Source organism: Stereum hirsutum, assembly GCF_000264905.1.
Source record: "Stereum hirsutum FP-91666 SS1 unplaced genomic scaffold STEHIscaffold_6, whole genome shotgun sequence".
NCBI classification, from domain to species: domain Eukaryota; kingdom Fungi; phylum Basidiomycota; class Agaricomycetes; order Russulales; family Stereaceae; genus Stereum; species Stereum hirsutum.
The window spans coordinates 1,203,479-1,226,833 of record NW_006763136.1 but is presented as its reverse complement, the minus strand read 5'-3'; the positions used below and the strand labels follow the sequence as shown (position 1 = coordinate 1,226,833).

The 23,355-nt window shown below is 52.2% G+C and overlaps 10 protein-coding genes across 10 annotated transcripts; 3 read left to right on the top strand and 7 right to left on the bottom strand.

The window, feature by feature from the left end:
- Window positions 1-1,081: 1,081 nt before the first annotated feature.
- STEHIDRAFT_78244 (uncharacterized protein) lies at window positions 1,082-3,037 on the bottom strand. The gene is made up of 7 exons (XM_007303226.1): window positions 2,833-3,037; window positions 2,716-2,779; window positions 2,323-2,663; window positions 2,085-2,246; window positions 1,667-2,020; window positions 1,412-1,585; window positions 1,082-1,338 (listed from the first exon to the last, which is right to left on the bottom strand). The coding sequence occupies exons 1-7, from the start codon at window positions 3,004-3,006 to the stop codon at window positions 1,237-1,239; spliced, it is 1,371 nt and encodes a 456-aa protein (XP_007303288.1). The 5' UTR covers window positions 3,007-3,037; the 3' UTR covers window positions 1,082-1,236.
- A 219-nt stretch (window positions 3,038-3,256) lies between these two features.
- On the top strand, window positions 3,257-3,968 carry STEHIDRAFT_121003 (uncharacterized protein; the record flags this gene model as incomplete). The annotated part of the gene is made up of 3 exons (XM_007303556.1): window positions 3,257-3,602; window positions 3,664-3,821; window positions 3,885-3,968. Coding segments are annotated over exons 1-3 (449 nt in total), but the record flags the coding sequence as incomplete, so codon positions are not given.
- A 728-nt stretch (window positions 3,969-4,696) lies between these two features.
- On the top strand, window positions 4,697-5,320 carry STEHIDRAFT_27325 (uncharacterized protein; the record flags this gene model as incomplete). Its single annotated transcript, XM_007303120.1, has 1 exon — window positions 4,697-5,320. A coding segment is annotated over one exon (624 nt), but the record flags the coding sequence as incomplete, so codon positions are not given.
- A 954-nt stretch (window positions 5,321-6,274) lies between these two features.
- STEHIDRAFT_121002 (uncharacterized protein) lies at window positions 6,275-7,955 on the bottom strand. The gene is made up of 3 exons (XM_007303555.1): window positions 7,571-7,955; window positions 6,837-7,485; window positions 6,275-6,768 (listed from the first exon to the last, which is right to left on the bottom strand). The coding sequence occupies exons 1-3, from the start codon at window positions 7,892-7,894 to the stop codon at window positions 6,599-6,601; spliced, it is 1,143 nt and encodes a 380-aa protein (XP_007303617.1). The 5' UTR covers window positions 7,895-7,955; the 3' UTR covers window positions 6,275-6,598.
- Window positions 7,956-8,134: 179 nt separating this feature from the next.
- On the top strand, window positions 8,135-9,559 carry STEHIDRAFT_96409 (ATP synthase F1 gamma). The gene is made up of 6 exons (XM_007303554.1): window positions 8,135-8,283; window positions 8,378-8,462; window positions 8,537-8,947; window positions 9,030-9,147; window positions 9,213-9,331; window positions 9,390-9,559. The coding sequence occupies exons 1-6, from the start codon at window positions 8,140-8,142 to the stop codon at window positions 9,404-9,406; spliced, it is 894 nt and encodes a 297-aa protein (XP_007303616.1). The 5' UTR covers window positions 8,135-8,139; the 3' UTR covers window positions 9,407-9,559.
- An 819-nt stretch (window positions 9,560-10,378) lies between these two features.
- STEHIDRAFT_146763 (uncharacterized protein) lies at window positions 10,379-11,087 on the bottom strand. Its single transcript, XM_007303553.1, has 4 exons — window positions 10,934-11,087; window positions 10,811-10,852; window positions 10,515-10,746; window positions 10,379-10,436 (listed from the first exon to the last, which is right to left on the bottom strand). Exons 1-3 carry the CDS (start codon window positions 10,968-10,970, stop codon window positions 10,586-10,588), a joined length of 240 nt encoding a protein of 79 aa, XP_007303615.1. The 5' UTR covers window positions 10,971-11,087; the 3' UTR covers window positions 10,379-10,436; window positions 10,515-10,585.
- A 144-nt stretch (window positions 11,088-11,231) lies between these two features.
- On the bottom strand, window positions 11,232-11,997 carry STEHIDRAFT_120998 (uncharacterized protein). The gene is made up of 3 exons (XM_007303552.1): window positions 11,889-11,997; window positions 11,530-11,826; window positions 11,232-11,463 (listed from the first exon to the last, which is right to left on the bottom strand). The coding sequence occupies exons 1-2, from the start codon at window positions 11,891-11,893 to the stop codon at window positions 11,550-11,552; spliced, it is 282 nt and encodes a 93-aa protein (XP_007303614.1). The 5' UTR covers window positions 11,894-11,997; the 3' UTR covers window positions 11,232-11,463; window positions 11,530-11,549.
- A 1,688-nt stretch (window positions 11,998-13,685) lies between these two features.
- On the bottom strand, window positions 13,686-14,395 carry STEHIDRAFT_120997 (uncharacterized protein). The gene is made up of 4 exons (XM_007303551.1): window positions 14,373-14,395; window positions 14,261-14,302; window positions 13,891-14,177; window positions 13,686-13,827 (listed from the first exon to the last, which is right to left on the bottom strand). Exon 3 carries the CDS (start codon window positions 14,107-14,109, stop codon window positions 13,900-13,902), a length of 210 nt encoding a protein of 69 aa, XP_007303613.1. The 5' UTR covers window positions 14,110-14,177; window positions 14,261-14,302; window positions 14,373-14,395; the 3' UTR covers window positions 13,686-13,827; window positions 13,891-13,899.
- Window positions 14,396-15,283: 888 nt separating this feature from the next.
- STEHIDRAFT_156332 (uncharacterized protein) lies at window positions 15,284-16,544 on the bottom strand (the record flags this gene model as incomplete). The annotated part of the gene is made up of 5 exons (XM_007303550.1): window positions 15,284-15,469; window positions 15,529-15,663; window positions 15,739-16,185; window positions 16,247-16,395; window positions 16,469-16,544. The coding sequence occupies 5 exons, from the start codon at window positions 16,542-16,544 to the stop codon at window positions 15,284-15,286; spliced, it is 993 nt and encodes a 330-aa protein (XP_007303612.1).
- Window positions 16,545-17,233: 689 nt separating this feature from the next.
- STEHIDRAFT_55784 (uncharacterized protein) lies at window positions 17,234-17,758 on the bottom strand (the record flags this gene model as incomplete). Its single annotated transcript, XM_007303134.1, has 3 exons — window positions 17,234-17,483; window positions 17,544-17,609; window positions 17,664-17,758. Coding segments are annotated over 3 exons (411 nt in total), but the record flags the coding sequence as incomplete, so codon positions are not given.
- Between the last annotated feature and the right edge of the window lie 5,597 nt (window positions 17,759-23,355).

The following is a 23,355-nucleotide window of genomic DNA, read 5'->3' as shown; positions in this document are numbered from 1 at the left end:
GTGGATGTGTACTGGTCTCCCGCAGTGTGATAGATCCAACAAAACTTGATTCGGATAACTGTCATAACATGTGACATGATGCTAGGCATCTCAAGAGTCGCAGCCGGTTGTCTACTTGAACGGAAAATTCTGGTCTCCGACAATGTGCCACATCTAAGCCGTGTCCTCGTGGCCCACGGGACTGAATTCCAGGCAGGTAACTGAAGACGACCTAAAGATGTACCCAAATTATCTTGTTTCACAAGCCATGGATGTACAGTATTGCAGATTTTCTACATCTGTTTCCTGTGATGCATCGGCTCCGGGGCCAGACAACAAAATACTTAGCACAGGAGGAGCCAGGTCAAGCAGCGAGAAAGGAAAGTTGAATGGATCCGGTCTTCTCTGTTTATATAGCAGATGTCAAGGATTCCGAACGGTATCTAGCTCCGTAAGATGTGTGAGCAGTAGGAGTACCTCGTTCGTACCTTTCATCATTACGATGGAAGATGGTAGGAGGACTTCAAGCTGACCGAGTAAGGTCACTGGTAGACTTGCTTGGGACCGCGCAGCGAAGCTGTTAGAGACAAGACACAAGGAGCAAGCAGGTAACTGATGTCATCGTGATGTGGGTGGTACATGGATAGATACTGTGTCCATCGCACGCATGAGAGTTCTGAAGTTCAAGTGAGGGAGAACAATTTGATTCCGACTCGTGCCACGCGCGGGCTTTCGCGGTGCTTGAAATGCCGCGTGGAAAGCACCATGGCCCGACACGATGGCGACTACGTTCGCCGACCCAAAAGGGTCCTCACGGAACGACGGCGATATTGACAGTTCACAAGATTGCGCTCTTGCAGACTTGAGAACAAAGCACCAGCTTGTAAACATATGTACCTGGGGTGCCCCTCGCCGAGATCCTTCGAAAGATTTGTTCGAGGAAGTTGGGAGTGCCTCTGCCGATCCCTCCCATGCGGCGCCGGCGTCTTGTGCGTCGTTTGAACGCTCAAGAGGATTTTCCAGTGGCTTAGCACAAAGGCCATACCAAAAACAGAAATGTAGTGACAAGGCGGAGCAAGGAAATCTAACAACTCTCTCGTACAAGGCTTTGGTCAGTGACATACGACAATTGCATGCGGTTTTGCTACAGATTGAATGGCTCACGGCAATACACGGTCAAAAAGGTATCATAAAGTAACAACAGCATCAAGGAAACACGGCATATGGAACTATGTGGAATGTAAAGTTGAAATAGAATTAGGCTTCGAGCACAAGAGCGGGCGGTAAGAACCAGAACGACGTGGTCTGTGGCGTTTTCTTTTCCAGATGAACGTTTGCCCCGTCTGGGGTCGATTTTCCCTGCATCGTCAATAGAATGGCTGATCAACTAAACCGCACCTACGACGACACGGCCGTTGTAGTGAGAACGTACCGTCCAGTATTTATTCTCGGACACAACCTTGCGCAACGAAGGCACCGCCTCCATTGTTTTCCGAACGAAATCTGTACGGAGGACTTTGCGTGGCCCATGGACAGAATGCGCATCACCTACATCGACAACCGTATGGACCGAACTAGACTTGGCGAGAGCCAGACGGAAACCTCTCTGCGATATTATTAGGAGCCGTCAGTTCACAGCCTTACTCCATGACGAGGAGACCAGAGGAAAAAGAATCAGGAGACTCACCAGATCCACTGCCTCCATGATTGGCAAGCTTAGCCTCTCCAGCTGCACACACTTCTGAGCAATATCCCCCACTTGCTTGTTGTCCACAGTACAATTCAGAAGGCTTATAAACCGTAGTGTATTCGCGTGCGCCTTCAGCAGGTCCTTGATGACACTTTCGCATGACATACGCATGCATGGTCTAAGGGCGACTGAAGAGATGGGCGAGGCAGCTAGGTTCATTGTTGAGAATATGGCAGACCAGAGTGCTCCTACGGCAGCCGATGCATTTCGGGTATGATTATCGGAGTCGAGGGCGAGATGACGGAGGTGGGTGAGCGCTGGGACATAGCCTGGAAGCTGGCGGTGATTGTCCTAAGATAGGTGTAAGAGGATGTACGGTTTGGTGACATAAGGGGGGGATAGAACAAAGACTGACTGCCGTAGACATGGCTAAGCTCTCTAGAAGAGGTGTATGCGAAGTAGCGCGAATGATATCGACATGGTCGACGGGGGAACATCCGATGACATGGAGGCCGCGAAGCTTTGGAAGGTGCGACAAGGTCCCTTGCAGGACTTGATCATTGAGATCGTGCGCGAGCTATTACAGAGTCGTAATCGCAAACGGAGTGAGTTTTGGCGAACCACGGTAGAACCTATGTTGGATATAGACTCACGTGTATGGTGAGATGCGTCAGGGTCTCCTGCAATTTCTCCGCCCACTTTGGCAACGAGTCCACCACTATCCAAGACGCGTTCTCCAGCGTCAAGCTCTTCAGCCCTGTTATCGACGTCAAAAGCTCCGTCTGGTCCGTTGTCAAGTGGGCGTTGATTCGAAGGGTTGTGAGACGTTCCTTATTCGGCAATGAAGAAAGAAATGAAGGAAGAATCTCTTGGGGAGTGCAGGTGAAGGTTTGGAGGTTAACAGCAGATGTGAGGACTTTTGCACATTCAAGTAAGAACCGGGGATGAGGCTGTGTCTTGAGATTTGACTCTAGCCGGGGTACGTAGCGAATCTCTGACAATAGTCTTAGGTCGAGAGATAATAGAATCAACGGAGGTAGACGCACCGACCCTTCGGACATGGATAGCGAGGTTCGGATGGGCCAAGATAACTGCAAATGGCGACATAACCTGGGGAGAGCTTTATGCCTTCATGTACGAGGAAATTATTGATATAAACGCACCTGTGAATATAGCTTCGCATGGCTCATACGGTATACGATGATCTTGTACAGGCGGGGAATGACGCCTGCCAGAAATGACCGACTAACTTGAGCGATGGATGCAAGATCATAACCAGACAGGTACGAGAACATGAGTTCGAGGACATCGAAGTTGAGATTGTCGGCAGAGACCATTGCTGAACGTTGGTCGTTGGGTGTTGGGAGCAAAGTCCTTTCGACTGAGTCGAAGTGTCACAATATTACCAAATGGACAATGTCAATATTGTGACGCGTCGGTGGCGTGAGAATATCATGCGTTCAGAGTTCGTGTGGCGTCGTCGCTTACCTGGGGATGCTCTTGCTCTCGTCCACATCGCTCCATTCGATCTCCCTTGAAGCCTAGCTCTTCTCATCATGAGGCAGCGTCTAATTCATAGGACTCAAATATGTCTCCAGAAGTCTGCTCTTGCCCGCTGCCCACCCATAATCGTTTCCCCCTTAGACTCGAGCATCGATCACCGAGACAGCTTGCTTGCAGCGATCCTGATAACTCTTGAACTCAATCATGTATACAAAACCTCCTTGTAGTTTCTGGCTTCAAGGCAAATGCACCTTTGGAGATAAATGCAAGAACCCCCATGCGGTCCCGGCTGCTTTAACCCCGACAATGACGCCGGCGACGAGGTGGCCGAAGCCTCAGGCTGAACTTGGTATATGTCCCTACTTCAGTAAAGGTACTTGCATGTTTGGAGGGAAATGTCGACTAGCTCATATCTCACCGCCGATGCAGAGTCAGTATTTTGACCGTTGATTTTTCAACAAGCTTCATATTGATTTTTGTAACCTCTGCAGCTCCAACGACCGTACCCTTGCCAAAACCCTTTGGTCCATGCAAATTCTTCGCCCAAGGAAACTGTAGCCGTGTTGACTGTCCCTTTTCTCACTACGAGCCTTCCCCGAGCGTACGAGAAGTCATGACCATATCACATCCCCCTCCTACTCCCTTCGTGGTTCGTAAGCCTTGCCAGAGACGGACACCCTTGTTGCTTGACTGATGAGGAGGTCACTCTTAGAAACCCCCAGTGGCAAACAAAGCTGCATGTCGATTCTTTCAGCAAGGCCGATGCACTCGAATTGACTGCCCATATTCACACGACGCACTTATTCAGAATGTGGAGGGCCCGAATGAGACTCTTTCGCCCGAACTCCACGAACAAGCCAATGCGCCACCGCTAGTAGTGCGTCATTATTGTCTGTGGTCCCTCTGCTTCTAAAAGTTTTGAAATCGGGTGTCAATCAGATCACAGATCAACCGAGCGCTGTACACGAAGAGGAGCAAACGAAGGCCCGCGGGGAGATCGCAAGCCATGAAGGCCACAACCTGGCCAACAACGACTCGATCATCCGCAATTATTCTGGCTGCAAAGCTTACTTCGGACCAGGAGCGATCGTCCAAAGGCTCATAACCGCATTTGAATCAAAAACAGTCGCCGTCTCCAACGTCCCAGCTGACGCATCCCGTCTCGCCTTCATCGAACTCGCCGAATCCTTTGGAGAGGTCAAGAGCATCACATACGATGGAACATCGGCCAGGATCGAATACACTGACGTAGCCGATGCAGCATACGCAGTGGAAGGCCTCAGCGACCGCGAACTGGGACAATTCACCTTGTCAGCTCGGTTTGATTTGCGGGCGGTAGCGGTTGGGCCTGCTACTCTGCGGAGTACGAAGGTCAGAGTTTCTTGGTATGCTCCGAGTACTGTGGCATGGGTAAGCCTAACCGTTCTTCCCATTTTCCGATTCCGCCTACGCGTCGTCCAAGCTGAATAATCTGCGATTCTTTTGCAGGCCCATTATGGACACCTGTCTAAGGCAAGGGCCCAGGCTAAGCGTCTCAACGGGCAAACATTCAAAGACCGTACGGTCCATGCTAAATTCCAGATACCCACCGGCCGCGGGAATGGACCCTTCAGCGTCACCCTGGAGGGCCTCCTTCCTTTACTCCCCGCCGATAAAGTGAACTTGAAATCATTCACCCAGGCAAGCCATATCGCATTCGGCCAACCATCCTATATCAAACACGTCGCAATCGACCGTATCCGTGACCTCCTCACAGGGTACGGTCACCTCGACTCCTTCGACGTCATGCCCCTCTCCTCCAAAGCCACAAAAATGACAGCATGGGTCCAATTCTCCGCTGCAGAGGACGCCGCCCGAGCCGTCGACAAAGTACACCAGACACGTCAAGAGTTCCTTCGCAACGGGCCGTTGTGGTTGGAACAGATTCATACCGTCAAGTACCTCCTCCCCCGTGCACAATTCATCGTCCTACGTGACGATTTGGATCGGTTACGAGCTACGACGGATGGATGTTGCCAGTTGCGGTACTATGACCAAGGGGAAGGAGGAGTTCCGGTCGATCCTGTTTGCGTTCGCGTTTATGGTCCCGATGCGAAGTCTCTCAGTTGGACGAAACGAGCACTGGAAAAGGCTGTTCAAGGTCACAGGCTGATGAACTCGGTTGGGGAGGTGCTGTGGCACGACTTCTTCGCCACGATATCAGGAAAGACCCTCCTCGATGGAATACAGACGGAATCTTCTACTTTCATCAGATGTGATCCTCGCCTCCGCGAGATCAGAGTTTGCGGCGATGACCCGGTAACCGAATGGGTGGAGAACAAGATTGTTGCCAAGATCGAGGAGATGTCGGCTCAGCACCATATCATCGAGGTGCAGAAGAGCTGGTTGAGGGCATTGTTGGGCGGCGGTTTGCGGGATATACAGAGGGATCTTGGGGAGGAAACGGTTGTCTTCGACATCGTGACTCGGACCATTACTGTCAAGGGAGATGACCAGGCTGTCGCGGCCGTCCGTCGTGCCATCGACCGTCTGTTGGCCAAACAAAGTGCGACGTCCCCAGAGGTGAACGGTGACGAGGAAGACGTCTGCCCCGTGTGCTTATGCGAAGCCGATGATCCAACCAGTCTGCCCTGCGGTCACGTCTACGACACCGATTGTCTTCGCCGCCTTCTCCAAGCCGGAACCGACACCACGTCCTTTGACTCCTTATTATGCGTCAAGGAGAAAGAAACCGGTCAGACATGCGGGACACCAATCCCGCTCTCCGTCATCCGCGATCTCCTCTCGCCAGACGAAGAATCACGTCTATTCGATAATTCCTTCCGTTCCTACGTCAACGCCCGTCCCCACGACTTCCACTACTGTCCCAGCGTCGACTGTCCGACCATCTACCGTCCAGGCCGAGCAGGAACTGTCCTCCTCTGTCCCTCCTGTCTCGAACGCGTCTGTCCGAACTGTCATGCAGAGTATCACGACGGCTTAACGTGCGAAGAGTTCAAGAGCGGAATCTCCGAAAACACGAAGATGTTTCTGGAGTGGAAGGTGCACAATGGGGTGAAGACGTGTCCAGGATGCAGCGCTGATATCCAGAAGAATGGGGGCTGCAATCATATTCGGTGTGCGATGTGCAAGATACACATTTGTTGGGTGTGTTTGAAGACGTTTAGGGATGATGCGAGCGATGGTGGGGTTTATCGACATATGCGGGCGGCACATGGAGGATATGGAGGGTAGGGACTGTGACCCATTGTACTGTACAACTGTCGATTCGAGCACAGAGTAGCGTGATAACAGAGAACGAACACATGCATATTGCAAGCGAAGGGTGATGAGATCGATGATACAACAGGTGTATGAGCCTCCTACAATACAACACGCGTGTCCCAACTCCAATTCTGAGACCGCCACCGCCACCCGACAAGACATCTATCCAGTCCTGTTCTTGCTTCTCTTCCCGACCTGGGCTTGGAAACCAGACTTGATTGCGTTGACGGACCGTCTTGAGCCACAAGACTCGCAGGCCATGAAGAAGATACGGTTCTCCTTGGTGAGGAGTGTATCGGGGGATTTGCAAGTCTTGCAAGTGACGTACTCGACTGGTGAAACCGAGTATTAGTATTATTGGACTGATCAACGACAGAAGTGATGGAAATGAACAACATACCGATGTATCGCCTCAAGACGTTCTCGATCTGCTTTTGCTGGAAACGACCCCTGATAACCAACCGCCCGCTACCGTCCACACTTCCAGTCGTACCCAACTCAGCGAACAGGTACTGAATAACATGCTCCGGCTGCCTATGCATCCTCTTGCAGATATCACCGATGTTGGCGAAGATACTCTTCTTGTTTCCCTCCCTATGAATGCTCGGCGGGGCGATCGTGTACCTCTTGCCAGATGAAGTGAGGAGAGCGGGGTTGGAAGCATGGAGGGAGGCGTAGAAGCGGGAGAGGAGTTCGGTATAGTAGTAGTCGCGATCGGAGGTAAGCCATGGCTCGGTTCCGGCGTCGACACCTGTGGGGGCCTCGCCACCACGATCGAAGATATCCTCCCCAAGCTCAGCCTCATCGACATCTTCGAGGTCTTTACCGTTAGGGATATCCTCGCCATCCTCATCTGCATCTCCGTTGGCGCCATCGGTAGCCTTCGACTGATTGAGCTCCTTTTCGAAAGCCTCGAGATCGAAGGTAGTCTTCTTCTTCGGGTTTTTCTTCTTCTTCTTGAGATCAGAGAAGTCGAGGTCTTCGATGATGGCGCCGTCCACAGGTGCGGTTTTCGTGGTGGGGGTAGATGTGCCAGAGGCATCCTCGCCCTAAACAACACATGCAAGTCAGTGATATGTCTTTCCAAGTAGCATGCTATAAACAAAAGATATGAGATGTGAAGAATAGACATACGAGGTCAAGAGGGATATCCTTCTTCTTTTTCTTCTTCTTGAGATCACCAAACATTGCCTTGAACTCATCCTCCTCCTTGGCCGTATCCTTCTCCTTCTTAGACTTTTGTGCCTCAGCGTCCTCGTCTGCACCAGCACCAATACCATTCTCTTTCATCTGCTCATGTACAGTCTTCGGTCCAAGGTCGACAGTAGAGTCATCGATGGCTGGCGCAGGGGTAGTGGGGTCGGCGTCTGCACCTAGAGGGTCTTCGGAGAAAGCAACAGTCTTCTTCTTACTGCGCTTCTTAAGCGAGGGATCAAACAGCGGTTCTTCTGAAGCCATGATGAGACGATGTATAAGGAAAGCTCGTCGACGTAGGGAACAGCGAGCGCGTAGATGTGGTCGATGTCGATGAGTGCAAGTGGCGAAGGGCTTGACTCGGGCAAGCAATGAGTCCAAATTACATAATTTACTCGCGGGCGGAGTCCGAAAGTGCCGCCACCGTGTTCCGACGTCTCCGAACGCTGTCGACGGCGACATACACGCTCTCTGTTTACCCTCCTTCCCCTTTCCTCTCCACCGTCGCCATGCTTGCCAGGCGCTCCGTCGCACGTCTTGCTGCCCAGCAGCCCACCTTGGGTGTTGCACCATCTGGTGCGCGCAACATGGCTACTCTCCGTGAGCTCGAGCTGCGCTTGAAGTCCGTGCGGAACATTGAGAAAATCACCAAGGTATGTATTTGAGGCATGTTCATGTTCGCGTATTCGAAGTGCGGGAATTTATGGACGAACTGTGATTTATTTTGACCTTTTTGCCCGCTACCAGTCCATGAAGATGATTGCGTCCACGAAATTGGCCAAGGCCCAGCGCGCCATGCAGAACGGCAAGGAGTACGGCCGTGCCAACAACGGTCCGTTTCTCCTCACATCAGTGCACAAAACGCAACCTAATAATAAATACATTATATCCACACAACTCTATCAGAGGTCTTCGCTAACTCTACCTCCGAGGAAGTCTCGAAGCGCAAGCTCTTCATCGTCATCTCCTCCGACAAAGGTCTGTGCGGTGGTATCCACTCCTCCGTCTCAAAATCCACCCGTCGCATCATCGCCGCTGGTGAGGCCGGTGCCTCCACCGACTCTCCCATCATGGTCATCGGCGACAAGTCCAAGGCTCAGCTCTCCCGTGCCCTCGGCAACAACCTCGCGCTCACCTTCAACCAAATCGGCCGTGATATTCCTACGTTCGCCGATGCCGCTGGTGTTGCGGACCTTATCATCAAGTCCGGCGTGGAGTACGACTCTGTTGCTATTGTCTACAACAAGTTCGTTTCTGCCATCTCGTACGAGCCCGCTATCATGGAGGTTTTGAACGAGGAGCAGTTGAAGGAGTCCCGTACGTTTCTTTCATCTCTCGCGTCTTATTCTGCCGGACCTTCTCGGGCGGGTTTTTGGCTGATTGGAGCTTGTGTACATAGCTGGCTTCAAGGCGTACGAGATGGAGGATGATGTCACCAAGGACCTCGCTGAGTTCTCGCTCGCCAACGCTCTCTACGCTGCTCTCACCGAGGGCCACGCGTGCGAGCAGAGTGCCCGGTACGATCTCTACCTAGAACTCCCGTTCTGTACTTCTTGCTAAGACATAGTTTTTGTTACGCCAGCCGTAACGCCATGGACAACGCCTCCAAGAACGCCTCCGACATGATCTCCTCCCTCCAGATGAAGTACAACCGTGGTCGTCAAGCCGCCATTACCAACGAGCTGGTCGACATTATCACTGGTTCGTCATTATCTTTCTCATGTAGACATTCAATTTTTCTGATTCTCGTCGTTTTCAGGTGCCAGTGCTTTGTAAACCGCTTGTTCGCTTGCTATGGGAATATAGATCTCGGACGGAGTGTTCTCGATGTTAGTTGCTGTGAGATCGCGTCGTGAACAGGAGCTCCCTTCATACTTATCTGTATCTCTGATGGAGGAATTGACTTGAACACTATATCCTCATCGTGACTGGAAGGTGCTCTCCGCAAGACCTTTAGCGAAAGTCACAATGTCTGATGTATGAGAAACGCGTGCCACAGGACATGTCGATACTCCAGTGCTCCGAGGTCAAATTGTAGACGTAAGTTCGTATTACAGAAGGGCAAGCCGTCTACGTTCAAAATCCAACATCCAACGTTCAGAGCCACAATTTTCCATCATAATTGCACATTACGGTCTCGGGGTGTTCGTATCCGTCATCTCAATCAGTTGTTAACGTTAGACGTTTGCGCCTTCGACACTCCGGTATGAAAGTGCGCAATTTTGATGGAAAAGGGTTGTGAGACCTTACCCGGATTGAATGGCGAAATGGTCAGGTGGGATAGGATGTCGAGGACGTCCTTAGTATGGGGCCAAAGCCTTCTTAATTCATTGACGCGGGCCAGTTGGAAGCCGAAAGGCTAAGTCAACGGAGAGCGTATGGTTGGTGGATTAACGTTTAACGCCCAGTCAACAATGACAGGTCGCATCGTGTCCCGATTCCTGCATGAACGAAACAGGATACGAACAGGACAGGAAGTTGCTTGATCATATCTGTCGAATCCTGAGAGCGTTGACGGAGCTTGTATGCCTGATGGACGACTGATGTATCTCTGCCGGGTCTTCGAAGTGTAGTGCGCTGCTGAGCTGAGGGCGCTTGAGATATCTTTGCACGATGGTGATGGTCCACGGAACCTCAAGAGCTGCGTCCCAAGTAGCTTGGAATGAGAATCGACCGGAGTATATTATACGGCCAAAGAGAAGGCGCTGTAGCCCGGTATACTAAATCTCATATAAGGGTGTAACAAGCGGGGTACCATCGTCCATATAAGTATGATACCGTGACATTGTCCTAGGGTGCAACACAACTATCCAGAATTGATGCAGAACACACATGCAGAACACACCATCAATACCGTTTCCAGAGGAGAAAAGGACAGACTCACTGAGAAAGACGCGTATAAGAACAACGATAGTTTGTGCCCGAGCCTCCCTGAGCTCGTTAGCTGTGCGGCGGTCATCCAGCCTGTGCCATAGACTTCGACTCTGTAGGTTGTGAGTCCACTGTTGGTGCAGGTCTCCTCTCGTCTCCTCCTTCGTCAAAGCTATCTTCGCGAGCAAAACTCTTGTCAAAACATCCACAAGGGCCACAGGTACCGCACTTTGATCCGAATGGGACTGGACAGCGTATCAGCAAGTTTGGAAAGAGGATGTGCAGTGAGTCCTAGTGAACACGACGTACCCATGTTGCAGAATGGTTGCCAGATGCTGATGCAAAATACAGCTGCACAACGAGAATATTAAGGTGGCGGGTTAGTCTCCGCAGTGATTATCCATATGTGTGCGGTGAGGGTGGTCTACATACCGCAACAACCTCCTACGTCCGCGCCTGCTTCAGCCATGTCGTCTGAGCTTGTAGTAGGCTTTAGTAATGTAGAGAGTGGGTAAGACTAGCGATTCTAAGCCTCCAAGAATATAGTGTAAAGGATATCTTAACCGCCGTGATAGATGGGTGTGCAGGTCCAAGCTGTGGCAAGCATTGCTTTAGCAGCGGGAGAGAACTGAACAGACTTCGCACGATGTCATTCCAAGTCAAAACCAGCGGACCACCTTCCTACTTGGGCGTAAGTAATGCCGACAACCTCGGCGCGGCCCGATCCCACGTGGTGGCGTTAACGACGCCATTCCTCCGCGCCAACCGTCGAGGTGGCAGTTCTTCACAGCAGCAAAACCGAGATGTCGAAGGACCCATACAAAATAGACGAACAACCAGCGAAAACAAATAAATGACCGAGCAACTCATCGTACAGTCCGAAGGAGATGCAGCAACGGTCCCCTTTCCATCCAAATCCGCGGACTTGTCGCCCAACTCGAGCGAAACCCGATCCTCGACCACTGCAACGGACGATGTTTCAGAATCTGCTATCCCGGATTACGGAAACTAGAAAGAATGCCACTCACCCGTATGCCCATCTACAGATTCATACAACACCAAACACAAATCCCGAACCGAAGGAATGAAGAAAACCATCACCACCACCACCACCACCACCACTCAGCTTCTCGACCCGCTTCCAAATCCACTGTCCGTGTTCGCTGACGCAGTCATCTTGCTCGACGCTGTAGGCTGTTGCGCCGTAGGCTTCACATTCCCTGGTGTATTCGAGGGTTGTTTTTGTGTGGGTTGTGCCGTATCGCCAGTACCGTCGAAACCGCAGATCCCACAGAACGATCTCAGGCAGAGCGAGCAGACGGAGCCTAAAGCTGGATCAGCACTCCCGCTCATCCCAGCAATCGTTAACGCCTTCAAAGCCACTCACCGCATGTTGATGGTTCATTGGCAGGCATCTCGCGTATATAACAGAGCGTCGGTCTAGTCGAGCAGGTGGGCACCGGGGGGAGTCGTTGGCGACGAAGGTAGTGGTCTTGGTCGGCGTGGTCGTGATGATTGTCGCTTGCAGGGTAGATGCAGCGCGCCCAAGAGAACCATGGTCAAAAGACTTGCCACCGTGTATGGATACGTACCGCCGGTATCCCGCGAGATCTCGATATCAAAAGGTATAATTCTCTCGGCAGGTATAGGGTGACGCTGGCTAAGGTTCAAATGTTGCACGAGCAGAGAAGGAGGCAGAAAACCCCGCCTTTCCCTTAGGCTCTGGAGACGCTGGGCCTGAGACCGGAATGCTATAGCTGTAACCTAGGCCTGTGACGAAGGTCGCACTGGTGGGGAATCTAGGCGGCCGTCCTCCGTGTAAGCTCTCTGTAAGGTCGCTCCATGCTCAAGATCTTCTTTTGATGGCAATTTACATATTTCTGGAATTAGAAGCTCGAATGGGAAGAAGTGTGTGCGGATTTGGTAGGTGGGCAGCGAACTCAACCTCAAGGGCAGCCGTAAAGCCTGCAGGAATCCAACGTATGCCCACCGCCACACATTGAGAACCTTCTCAGCTGCAGAGACAGCCTGAGAGCAGGTCGTCGTGCATCGAGAGTTATACCGAGTAGCCCTGGTCCAGGGTTGAAGAAAGTCTTCTAAGCAATTGCAAACGCCGGTAGAGCGAACAAGATAAAGAACGATCTCCCCGAATGGAACGGAAAAGAAGGGCCAGACAGTTTCGATTTTCAGTAGCGGACTCGAGGTGGCCCGAAGGAAATTGAGGGAGCGAAATTGAGGAAGAACAGGGAAGAACCTTGCTGTGTCTGCCGGATGAACGTGATATATCGCTTACTGATGTGCACCGACGCTCATGAAGATATGCAGAGCCAATCATGACGGAACTCAGAACCTTGCAGCTTGTGGGATGTCGTAAACATGGTCAGCATATAGTCACCGCGTGCAGCATGAAGAAGTATTCGAGTTCTGTCTTTCCCGGGCAAGCCGCGTTTCGAAAGCTCAGATCTCAGGAGTTGGAAACGGTGAGGAACAAAATCGGAGTCGATGAAGCCGGGGAGGCTTGGCGAGACTGGATGAACACTGGATAACGTTCAAGTCTGCTCGCGTTCGCGTTCGCGTTCGTTCGGGAGCAGAAATCGATGGGTATCGAGCGCGCTGGAAGGTTCACGGCTCACGACATGAGAGAATCAATAGAACAACAAGGGTGCCCCAGATGCATGAAGGAGCACTACTTATGGGTGCAGGGTAAGTTTGCAAGGAGAACAAACTCGAAGGGTCGGAGTTTGAGACTCTGCCGCGTGATGATCGCGCTTGGACCCTTCACTGTAAAGTTCGCATCTCAACTATGAAAGGGAAGATGAACCGAGTAGATGACGAGGATAACCCGACGCGATAAAGTCGCCAAATACATAGTCAAGCCTGGTTTGAGAGCTTGAGACCATGATGACCTAAGGATGTGAGAGAAGGTTGAGAGAGTTTGACCTGAACGATGAGAAGGACATCGGGTCCATGGAGAGAGACGATAAATGTTAGCAGGCTCAACGAAAGTACCGAGGCCAAGGTGTATTAGTGCGCACCAAGCAGACGAAGACAATGAAGGCAACGAAACGGCCATCGATGTACAATGGAGATGCCCATATCAAATGATACATCATGCCACATAGGCTATACACGTCTCCGTCAAGATGTTAGAGAGGTAACCCCCTTCAGAGATTTGGTATAGTTTGTTATGCTCCATGCCGTGCAGCGTGATGGCCGCGACGGCAGGCCGATGGGGTATAGATGGAAACAGAACGAGACGGAAAAAGCAGTGTGTCCCAGACAGCTCGCGTTGTGCCACCGCAAAATGACCTCCTAGATTGTCACCACTTGAGCCCCAAATCAGTTATTTAACGCTGTCATTGTGCATGGAATAGACCGTAGACGCACACCTCTCCGCATCACTTCTCTACCACCGACGTAGGCCCATTCACCGGGCCATTGCCATTAACATTTCCGTCACCATTCCCGTGAGTTTCTGGAGAAGGTCTTTCACGCCCTGGGTATTGTCCTGGTTCTTTGTTTTGCGAACGGCGATTCGAAGGATCGTAAGGGTTGGAGGAGCCGCGACCAGTCGCGGGTGCACCAGGATCTTGAGATGGGTTTTGCATTTCTGCTTCGTAGCCTAAGTCGACGTCATCTTCTTCGCGCCGCTTGCTTTTACAACAGAAGCATATAGCTATGAATAGAACCATGCATGGGCGTTAGAGGAAGGGAAATGAAGGATTAATGAAGGAAGAAGAGGGGAAATGAAGTGCGTACTGGGTCCAACTCCATTTGGCGAGGCGCAGGTGAAGATAAAGCCTAGGGGTATATAAGACGGTGCGGTCGGTCAAGATTGCAAGAATAAAGGGGACATTTTAGGAGGACGGACAGCATGAAGAGCAGAGGCAAAAGATGCATTCACAAACGTCTCCCATGCTATACTCGAGTTCCTCAAGAATGCTCTGGGTGGATGATGACTGGCGGGGGCAGATGGGCTAGTCCTTCACGGTGCTGAAAGGTTCGCAGGCAAACGAGTGTGAGGTGGAAAGAACAACAAAAATTGTCAGTCAACCAAGATGCGCCGTCTCTTTTATAAACCGCGCGTTCACGTTCCAAGAGTAGATTCTGATGGTCGTGATGAAGACGGGTAGGAAGGCAGTGTGCGAACAGTCTCAACTGTGAGGCAGGGGTTTGAGCACGATGGACAGATGGAAAGCAGGCCTGATATGAGGAGAGGAATGCCCTTATTATGAAACGCGCTGTACAGCCTCGCTTATGAACTGTGCGTAGTGGATACGAGTGAACAGTCTTGGCAACGATAGCCTCCTCAGAGTTATTTTCTAGCACCCGGCGGAAGGAGCTCCTCTGCACTGTACATATGGACGGTAATGGAGCACCTACTTGAGTTGTCAGAAGAAACTTCTGCGCAGTGAAGTCCTTTGATGCTCGCCCTTTCGAAAAGAATTCTGAACGAGGCACAGATACAACTTACTCGTACAGCCGTCACATACCCATCATAGATGCTGTCACGAGTCTGGACAAGGTCAGAAAATCGATGCTCGACTCATACAATCATCGAACCTGTTGGTGGCCATCCCTGGGATACAAGCGAGGAGAAAGACAAGAGAGGCCGCTCGATATGAAGAAATCCACTGAGTAGTCTTGCCTCGGAGAACCGCGTGTCGGAGAAGAAATTCTGTGTAGGAAACGCCACAATGGCAGGTAAGACACCGATGAGCTTGATCTCGAAACGCTGGTCGCCTTCCAGTAGGGAAGAGAGTAGGTAGAATACCTAGCACTTCAATTCTTGATGTCATATCTGCTCAACATCTCGTCGATGTTTCCCTCGCCGCCACCGAACGTCATCAATCCAGCCCAGCCATCTTTGCTGATCTGCTTTGATTCGGGGATAAGTGACCAGTTTGGTGATGGGGTCGTAGTGATGATATGCGAAAAGTCGAGGACGTTCACATGATTACTTCGAGACTACAGGAGGGAGACTGCGATTAACGACCAAAACTAAATGAATCAAGGCAGTCTCTCACCACCTCTTCCAAAGACAATGACGGATCGATGAAGGAAGGATACTCAGAAAACAAAATCTGTGAGCAATGTTCTATGATGGGACTTGAGGGTATGTTCAGGTATACAGCGACATCCTTGGAAGTATGCATTCGAAACTAGTTCATCAATATTGTCAGCTCCCTACGAAAACGCTGAATGTCGAATCTACTCGCCTGGTGACACGAAGATACAATAATACACCCCTCGAGATCATGGAGCAGTACACTACCCGATATATTTGGCAACAACACAATTGTTGAACGAAGGTTCCAAATATGCAAGGCCGTCAAGGCATGCGACCAGGGCTGTTCCGAATCTAACTGATACTGAGCGGTTGACGAGCACAGATTGACGATGCAATGGTCCAGATCCGATATGGTTAAGTCCGACTGTGGCTGGCCTGGTGTTGGGGGTGGAAGAGATGCGGAGGTGAGGTACCGATGAGCATGCTTTTGAAGAGTGTAAAACGTCGAGGCTGGCTCTGTGGCCGGTACACGTGGCGCAGGTGTGCCCGATTTTATTGTATTGCCTACAACAGAGGAAGAAGATTTGTTCGTCTTGCGTTGAAAGGAAAATTTTGGTTTGGCTGTAGCAGAAGACCGGATGCTTTCAAGATGAGTCTCTAGAGCCGTCATTTGCTAATTATGTGTCACAGATTTCAGTGCGGGCAGATGATAATCTAAATACGCTGAGACCTACGGCCTCGCATTGTCTTTGATCGTAGGCCGGAAGAAGGTCAGTACCATCGACTAGTCTCTTCCGTAGTTGAGCGATCTCTTGAGAGACTGGTTGCAGCGCATCAGCCGTAGGCTTCGACTTGAGCAGACCGTCGAGTTGCTCAGTGATTTCTGTGTATATGAAGGTCCACGCGGCCATTTTAGTAGGATATCAGTCTCGGAAAGAAAAATAGCAAAGACGAACTAAAGCGGGAGGACTGGAATGATGTGTAAAATTCTTGGGCCAGGGCCTTTGTGCTTGAGTTGGGGTCTGAGTCCATGATGTGATTCAAACTTTGAGCGGGACAATTGACGGGAGCAAAGAATCTCTGTTCGTTCAGCGAGACTAGTCAGTTCCTCTTCTCTGAGGTGCGAAGATCCACATACTTGCAAAGTGGGACTGTAAATGAGGTCAAGGAACCGGAGCCAGCCGAACTAGAATAGACCCATCGGTTAATCCCGACGTCGAAGATGAAGGCGGTGGCCCGGTGGAAGATGCGATACGGGTTTTGAGCAACCAAAAATATAGAATTCCAAGACATTTTTGTACAACAACATAGGGGAGAGGAAAGAGAAGCATGTATTCGGAAAACAGGGAGGGGAGAAGAAATCACGGGAAAAAGTCGATAAGCATACTACAAAAAGAGAGGTATCGTAAAGCATCGTCAATCATCACTTCGTAAATCAACCGAAGATCCTCATCAGTCGTCGTCATTCGTCAGATCAGACACTGGTTTACATACAAACAGCTTGGCATTACAGAGACAAGAAAATCAGGAATAGAAAAAAGCCAAAAACAAAAAAGTACACAAAGCGTTCATCCTCGAACAGAGTTGTTAGGCGAACGAGGGCCAAATAGGCCTCTCGGGGCCTCAGGAGCAAGCAACGTCTGTGGGACAGTAGGTGGTGGTGTATACTCTATGTTGGGATCAGCTGGGAACACGCACAAAATAAATCAGTCAACACGAAGTCACTTAAACACGGGAGATGACATACGCTGCCATGTAGCCCAAGAGCCTCCAGCTTGGTGGTAGCGCGGGTCCATCGTCGGAACTGCCTCCGGAGGTGGGTTCGACTCGGCTCTGCGGCGTCTTCCACGGGAGGTTCTCGCAGTCACGTTACGCCAGGCCGTACGAGGGGGTTCCATGGGCATGGGAGGAGGTACCTCAGGAGGGGGTGCCGGTTCGGCTTGGGCTGCCAGAGGGCCGCCGGTGGGTTTCCTATGGTCATTGAAAGGTGGTCAGGTAAATAAATAAAAATCCTGAGGGATATAATCTCACCAATCGGGGTCGAACTCTCCACCGGGACCGTACTTGCTACGCATGCATAACAGCCACCCCATCTCACTGCAAAAGATGTCAGTTCCGAATTTTTATTTTACGAATGACGTGGACACTTACTGTTGAAGAGCTCGCTTTTCTTCACGAAGTTTCCCGACTTCACCTAGGAGCATACGCACCTCAGCAGCTAATGATTTACTGAATTCATCCAGATACTAATTCACCGAGATCAGCGATCAATTATAAGTTCGTATGAAGATGATCAGAACTCTTACTCCTTGCACGTTAAACGGCACTTGCTCGTGGGCGGTATCTCGGATGATCTGCACGAGCTCATCATATTGCTTTTTGTTCTCGGCGGTCCAAGCTAGGGTAAAGAGACCGTCAGATAATGGTCTAAAATTAACATAATGGATACTCACAATCAGTGAAAGTCTCAAACATCTCCCGCAGAGAATTGTTCTCCCGACGCAGGTCTTCGACGAGGTTTTCGATGTCTGGTCCACGAATTAGCACGTCTACGTGGCCATCAACGACAACGAATCTTACCAGACTTTGTAACAGCATTTGCTCTATCCTCTTCGCATGCCTCCTTGGCAGCACGCTGTACTGCCAACATCTCCGACATCATCTCCTTCAGGGCGTCCATATCTGCCTTCTTCTCCTCCCTCCTCGTCAACTTCTCGTTCCATCGCTCCTCGTTCAATTCCTTCTTCATCTGGCATTCGTCGCGCTGCTCCTGGACGAGATTGGTGATGTCACCGAGCTGCTGCCTCACCGCCTCGTCGCGCTCTATCGTCTCCGCCCTCTCCATCTCACGCCGTTCAGCTTCTTCCGTAATACGGAGCTGCTTTTCGTTGTCAAGCTCCCCTCGTACCCTAGCCAACTCCTCCTCTAGCTCCACAATGCGTCTGTCGCGTTCTTCATGCAGGCGTTGACGTTCTTCGGCCAGCTCTTCATCATGACGTCTGCGATCTTCCATGACGGCGTCAAACTGCCGCGCTGTTTCCTCCCGTTCACCCTTGACGATCTCGGCGATCTGGGTATCGCGTTGAACCGCTGCATCCCTAGCTGAAGAGCGGATGGTCTCGATGATAGACGCAGGACGCTCAGCTGAACCCAAGCCGTCTGCGCCCTCGCCGTGTTCTTCAAACTCTTCCTCTCCTGCTGGTACGGGGATGGGCTCCTCTGTAGGAATAGGAACGGGAGTCGGCGAGGGGGCAGGCAGAGTAGCAAGTCTACCCTCAAGGTCTCGCCATATTTCGTCCCTCCGCTCGCCAGCTTCCTGATCCCGTCTCGCCTCGTTCTCCTCGAAGATGCGGTCGCGCGATTCCTCGTTGTGGCGGAATGCATCTTCGCGAGCGTTCTCAGCCTCCTCAGTCGCTCGTGTAAGGTCCAACATCTGCCGCTCAACCTCGCCGAACCTCTCATGCCTCGCCCGCTCTGCATCATCGTAGGCAAGATCTCCCGGACCAGAAGGACCAGAGGGAAGAGGGTGTGCGCCAGTACGGTCCTCCTCGAATGTCCCTTCCTCGCTCAGCAAATGCTCCCCGTGGAAAGGTTCATCGTAGACAGCGCCAGGTGGAGGAGGGCGGGACGCACCCGCTTCGGACCGACTGGTGGGAATGAATGGCACGCCACTTGGTGTCTGCCGAATCTGTTGCTCTAAGTCTTCAAGCTCTGAAGGATGTGCACCTTCCTCATACTCCTCTTCAAGTCCCTCTTGAGGATGTTCATAGAGAGTGGCTAATTCAAGGGGTAGGAACTCAGATCCGGTGACAGAAATATGAATCAAGGAAGAGATACTTACAAGGTGCGCCTCTTTCGGGGCTACCCCTGACGTGGACGACTGTGGGAAGTGCCCCATGGGAGATGCTAGGGGCCCCTTCGCTCCGTACATGTGCGATAGTCGGCTCGCGATCAAGAGGTTCGACGCCTTCATCCTCCACTTCCTCCATATCCACGCCTGGCGGGGCTACATACGAGGCCGATCGGCGGGAACGGGGAGGGATAGCACCGGGATCGTAAGGCGTGTCTATTGGCGATCCACGACGACCTCCTGCTCGTTCTTCGCGATCTCGAGCACGGTACCAGAGAGGAGACTGCGACCGATCCCCATAATGTCTCCGGTAGTAATCGGAGGAAGCAGAACGACCATGAGCATGCCTGTCACGACGTCTGTACCACTCAGGTGAGTGAGACCGACTCCTGTAACGTTCGGTGTAAGACGGAGTTCGAGAGCGAGGACGACCACGGGGTTCCTCGTCGTATCCGAACCCGGGAATTTCCGTCGGGGCATGAGACGCTGCGTGCGATGGTCTATGTGAGAATGGCACTTCCACCACCTCCGATGATGGGACTCGGGATGGGACTTGAGTTGGAGCTCGAGTACTAGGTCTGCGAGATGGACCCTGTGGCCCGGGGTATTGCTGTCGATCCGCCCTATCACGCTCTCGATAATGTCTTGGTGACTGCGACCTTCCTGCGTAATGTTGCTGATAATAATCGGTAGAGGGAGAGCGATCAGGATATCGTTGTCGTGTACGATACCAGGTTGGAGAGTGAGACCACTCCCTGTAAGGTTGGCCATAGCGTGTAGGAGTCCGTCCTCGCGAGTCGACTCCCACCTCCGTCGGTGGTCTATGGCTTCGGCGGCTCGTGGTACGACTTGGCTGATGTTCGAAATCTGGGTGCTGTATCACTTCCTCCTCCCCACCGAAGTCTTCGACCATAGTAGGCACACGCGTCGGTCTTCCGCTAGGAACGATGGAATGCGTACGCGATCCGGGGTGTGGATAAACGTCACCGGATTCGTACACCGGAGAGCGAGATCGAGGCCGGGGACGATAGTGTCGATGATCTGCGCGGTCACGCTCGCGATAGTAAGTCGGTGAATGAGACCTACCCCGGTAATGTCGATAATGGTCAGAAGAAGGGGAACGACCTCCTCGGAGAAAGTCCCTCGCGCGATACCAGAGAGGTGAGCGAGAGCGGCTCCTATATTGTGTGCGGTAATACTCAGGTGAGCGCCAGCGTCCTCGACTGTACCGAGTGCCACGTCCGGGAGACCTCGACCCATATCCATACCTGTCATCATAGGGGGAGCGCGACCGAGAGCGCCCACGATCTCGATCCCGCCTGTAATAATACTCGGGTGAGTGCGACCGATCCCTGTAGTGATGGTCATAGTAATCCGGGGAGTAGCGGCGACGGGAGCCCCTTCCGTGACTTGGGGAATACGTCGGGGAGCGTGGAACGTGCACGACAGGCTCGCTAACAAGTACAGGAGACTCTCGTCCTGAGCGATGGGAAGACCTTCTACTTGGTACATAGCCTGTCATCATCGGAGGTGGCGGGAATACAGTAACAGGTTGGCCCGTCGGTGTTGGATACGGTTGCGACGCTGGATAACCCGGGTGTGTAGGGCTGTAAGGACGGCCATCATCTCTTACAACAATTGGTGGACTGTGATGACGGCTACGACTAGAACGCCGGGAAGATGGATGCATCTGGATGATTTGAGGAGTAGGTGAATGTACCGTAGGTGGACTGATAATGACGGGAATTTGCTGGCCGCCTCCGGGCTGCTGGAATCCAGGACCTAACGTTCCCGGTGGAGGAACAGGACCAATGATGATTGGTTGAGGCTGCGGCTGTATATCTGGATGTCTAGGTGAACCGACGCGAGGCGTCCCAGGACGCTGAGAGGGTATATATGTCTCAGGGGCATGGATGACCATAGGTGGCGAAGGTGCCGCAGGAGGCGGGACATATTCGTGTCGAGGGGAATGGCGATGTGCTGACGAGGTGGGCGACCTGGAGTAATCCGAGCGAGGTGTGTGTGTATGAAGTGGTCCGGTCCCTACTGGCGGAGGCGGGAATACGGTGATGTCTCCTGCTGCTCCGTGCGGCGGGATTGGAACAATAGAGGAAGATCTGGAGCTCCTGGAATCAGAGCGCGGCGAGTGCTGCATCCTTGGAGGAGGAGGAGATGGAACAAAAATCTCTTCCTCTCCGTATGGGCGAGAGGGACCGGGCTGTCCGGGCGCAGGGGGTTGATAGACTCCAGGAGGAGGGTGAGCAGCACTAAAATCAGGAGCGTAAGGCCTGTCGTCCCTCCCTGTACGAGGAGGAGAAGGAATGTAACCATCCTCTTGCGAAGGGGAGGAATATGACTCTGGAATGACGGGTGTTCCGACGCCAGGGCCAGGTGGTAACCAATACGGCGGACCACCACCCGAAGGTTGGATTGTGATGGGTGGTCCGCCTTGCATTCCAGGAGGCATCACCTGCCCTGGAGGGGGCATCCCGACTGGACCTGGCGGGGCCGTACCAACTCGTCCCATGTCTCCCGGAGGAGGAACAACCCACGGGCCAGCTTGTTGGCCTTGCTGAGCGGGAGGTCCTGGCGGCATACCGAAGATAGGCATAGGAGGAACAGGAACACCTAAAAGAACACATTAGTAGTCGATAGGACTGCGACCTTCCAAGCTAAGAACAGACCTTGTGGTCGTAGAGCATTCGCGAGCCTGTTGATATCGTCGCTCAAACGACTCACTCGAGCAGAGACACCGCGCATCTCGTCTTGACGGTCGTTGACGTCTCGATCGAGCCAATCATTCAAGTTCGTCATGTAACGCATTAACTCGCGTTGTTGGTCGAGCGAAGCAAGATGCATGTGGCGATTATCCTGCGAACAAATATGGTGAATTGCCGCATACACAGTAAACCATGGAAGTAAATACTTACCCGCAAGAGGGTCATCATATCATTGAAGATGGGAGGCAACTGAAGCACCGCCTAGAGGAGTCTCAATAAATTTATGCAACAATCACCATTTCGAATATATATGACATACTGGTCCTGGTTGTGCAGCAAATGGGGGTGGAACAGGAGGTGGTACGCCGCCCATATCCCCAAGTCCATGCGGTGGCGGAGGTGGTGGCGGAGGAGCACCATCCTGAGCCTAAACGACAAAAGAAAATCAGCAAAGGATTTCATTCCTTTCGAGAGACCGAAAAGAATTCGTGCTTACTGGAGGTCTGTCTGTGTACCATGGCCTTTGACTCACAGATGCAGGCGCAGATGGAGGACGGGGAGGTTGCTCCTATAAAAGAAGAAAAAATAGGTCAGTTCTATATTTTTCCACCGACGCAAGAGGATACAATAAAATAAAGAGAAGGAACAACGCTTACGCCCGGGGTTTCAACATTGACAAACCCAGAAGACGTAGGGTCACGCCGCCTTCTTACCTCTCTGAGGAAGTCAATATCTGGACCCTCAGGCGGCCCCATCGGTCCTCCCACCATCCCCGGCGGCGGAACTCCCGGCCCTATACCTCCATCCCCAAGTACCTGTCCAGGAGGTGGAGCAGGCGTGGTCGTCGTCCTCGGAGGCTGCTGCGGTACCTGCTGTGGCTGAGGTGGATGAACGATGGGCGCAGAGGGCGTCACGGGCGCAGGATGATCTCCACGTCTCCTTATCCTGACCGGTCGAGGTCTGTCGTAGATGTAGACACCGTCTCGAGGACCCGTTGTCGCAGCCCGCGGCGGAAGCGTCGTCTGCATCGTCGGACTGATACTCCTCGGTCTTCCACCACGAGGGTCTGGACGGAAAATGAGAGGAACAAGAGGAGGTGGAGGCTGAACCAGAGGTGCAGGAGGCCGTTCGCTTGGTCTTAACAAATCGGCCATCAAAGCGTCAAGGGAGCTCTGTGCACGAAGCGGCGTCGGAGCGGGCAGAGCAGGGACCGACATATCCTGGCGAAGCTGATTCCACCTACGCCTGAGGCCGTCGAGTTCAGAAGACGTCT

Bases quoted from the DNA above. Each gene is read 5' to 3' on its own strand.
- STEHIDRAFT_120997 (XM_007303551.1), bottom strand. From the start codon at position 14,109: ATGCAAAACCCATCTCAAGATCCTGGTGCACCCGCGACTGGTCGCGGC.
- STEHIDRAFT_96409 (XM_007303554.1), top strand. From the start codon at position 8,140: ATGCTTGCCAGGCGCTCCGTCGCACGTCTTGCTGCCCAGCAGCCCACC. The intron at 8,284-8,377 runs GTATGTATTTGA...GCCCGCTACCAG, and splicing joins ACATTGAGAAAATCACCAAG to TCCATGAAGATGATTGCGTC. The intron at 8,948-9,029 runs GTACGTTTCTTT...TTGTGTACATAG, and splicing joins GGAGCAGTTGAAGGAGTCCC to CTGGCTTCAAGGCGTACGAG.
- STEHIDRAFT_78244 (XM_007303226.1), bottom strand. From the start codon at position 3,006: ATGGTCTCTGCCGACAATCTCAACTTCGATGTCCTCGAACTCATGTTC. The intron at 2,780-2,832 runs GTGCGTTTATAT...AGCTCTCCCCAG, and splicing joins ATGCGAAGCTATATTCACAG to GTTATGTCGCCATTTGCAGT. The intron at 2,021-2,084 runs GTCAGTCTTTGT...CACCTATCTTAG, and splicing joins GCTTAGCCATGTCTACGGCA to GACAATCACCGCCAGCTTCC.
- STEHIDRAFT_146763 (XM_007303553.1), bottom strand. From the start codon at position 10,970: ATGGCTGAAGCAGGCGCGGACGTAGGAGGTTGTTGCG. The intron at 10,853-10,933 runs GTATGTAGACCA...CTCGTTGTGCAG, and splicing joins GGACGTAGGAGGTTGTTGCG to CTGTATTTTGCATCAGCATC. The intron at 10,747-10,810 runs GTACGTCGTGTT...TACGCTGTCCAG, and splicing joins GCAACCATTCTGCAACATGG to TCCCATTCGGATCAAAGTGC.
- STEHIDRAFT_121002 (XM_007303555.1), bottom strand. From the start codon at position 7,894: ATGGCTTCAGAAGAACCGCTGTTTGATCCCTCGCTTAAGAAGCGCAGT. The intron at 7,486-7,570 runs GTATGTCTATTC...TGTGTTGTTTAG, and splicing joins AGGATATCCCTCTTGACCTC to GGCGAGGATGCCTCTGGCAC. The intron at 6,769-6,836 runs GTATGTTGTTCA...CGGTTTCACCAG, and splicing joins CGTCTTGAGGCGATACATCG to TCGAGTACGTCACTTGCAAG.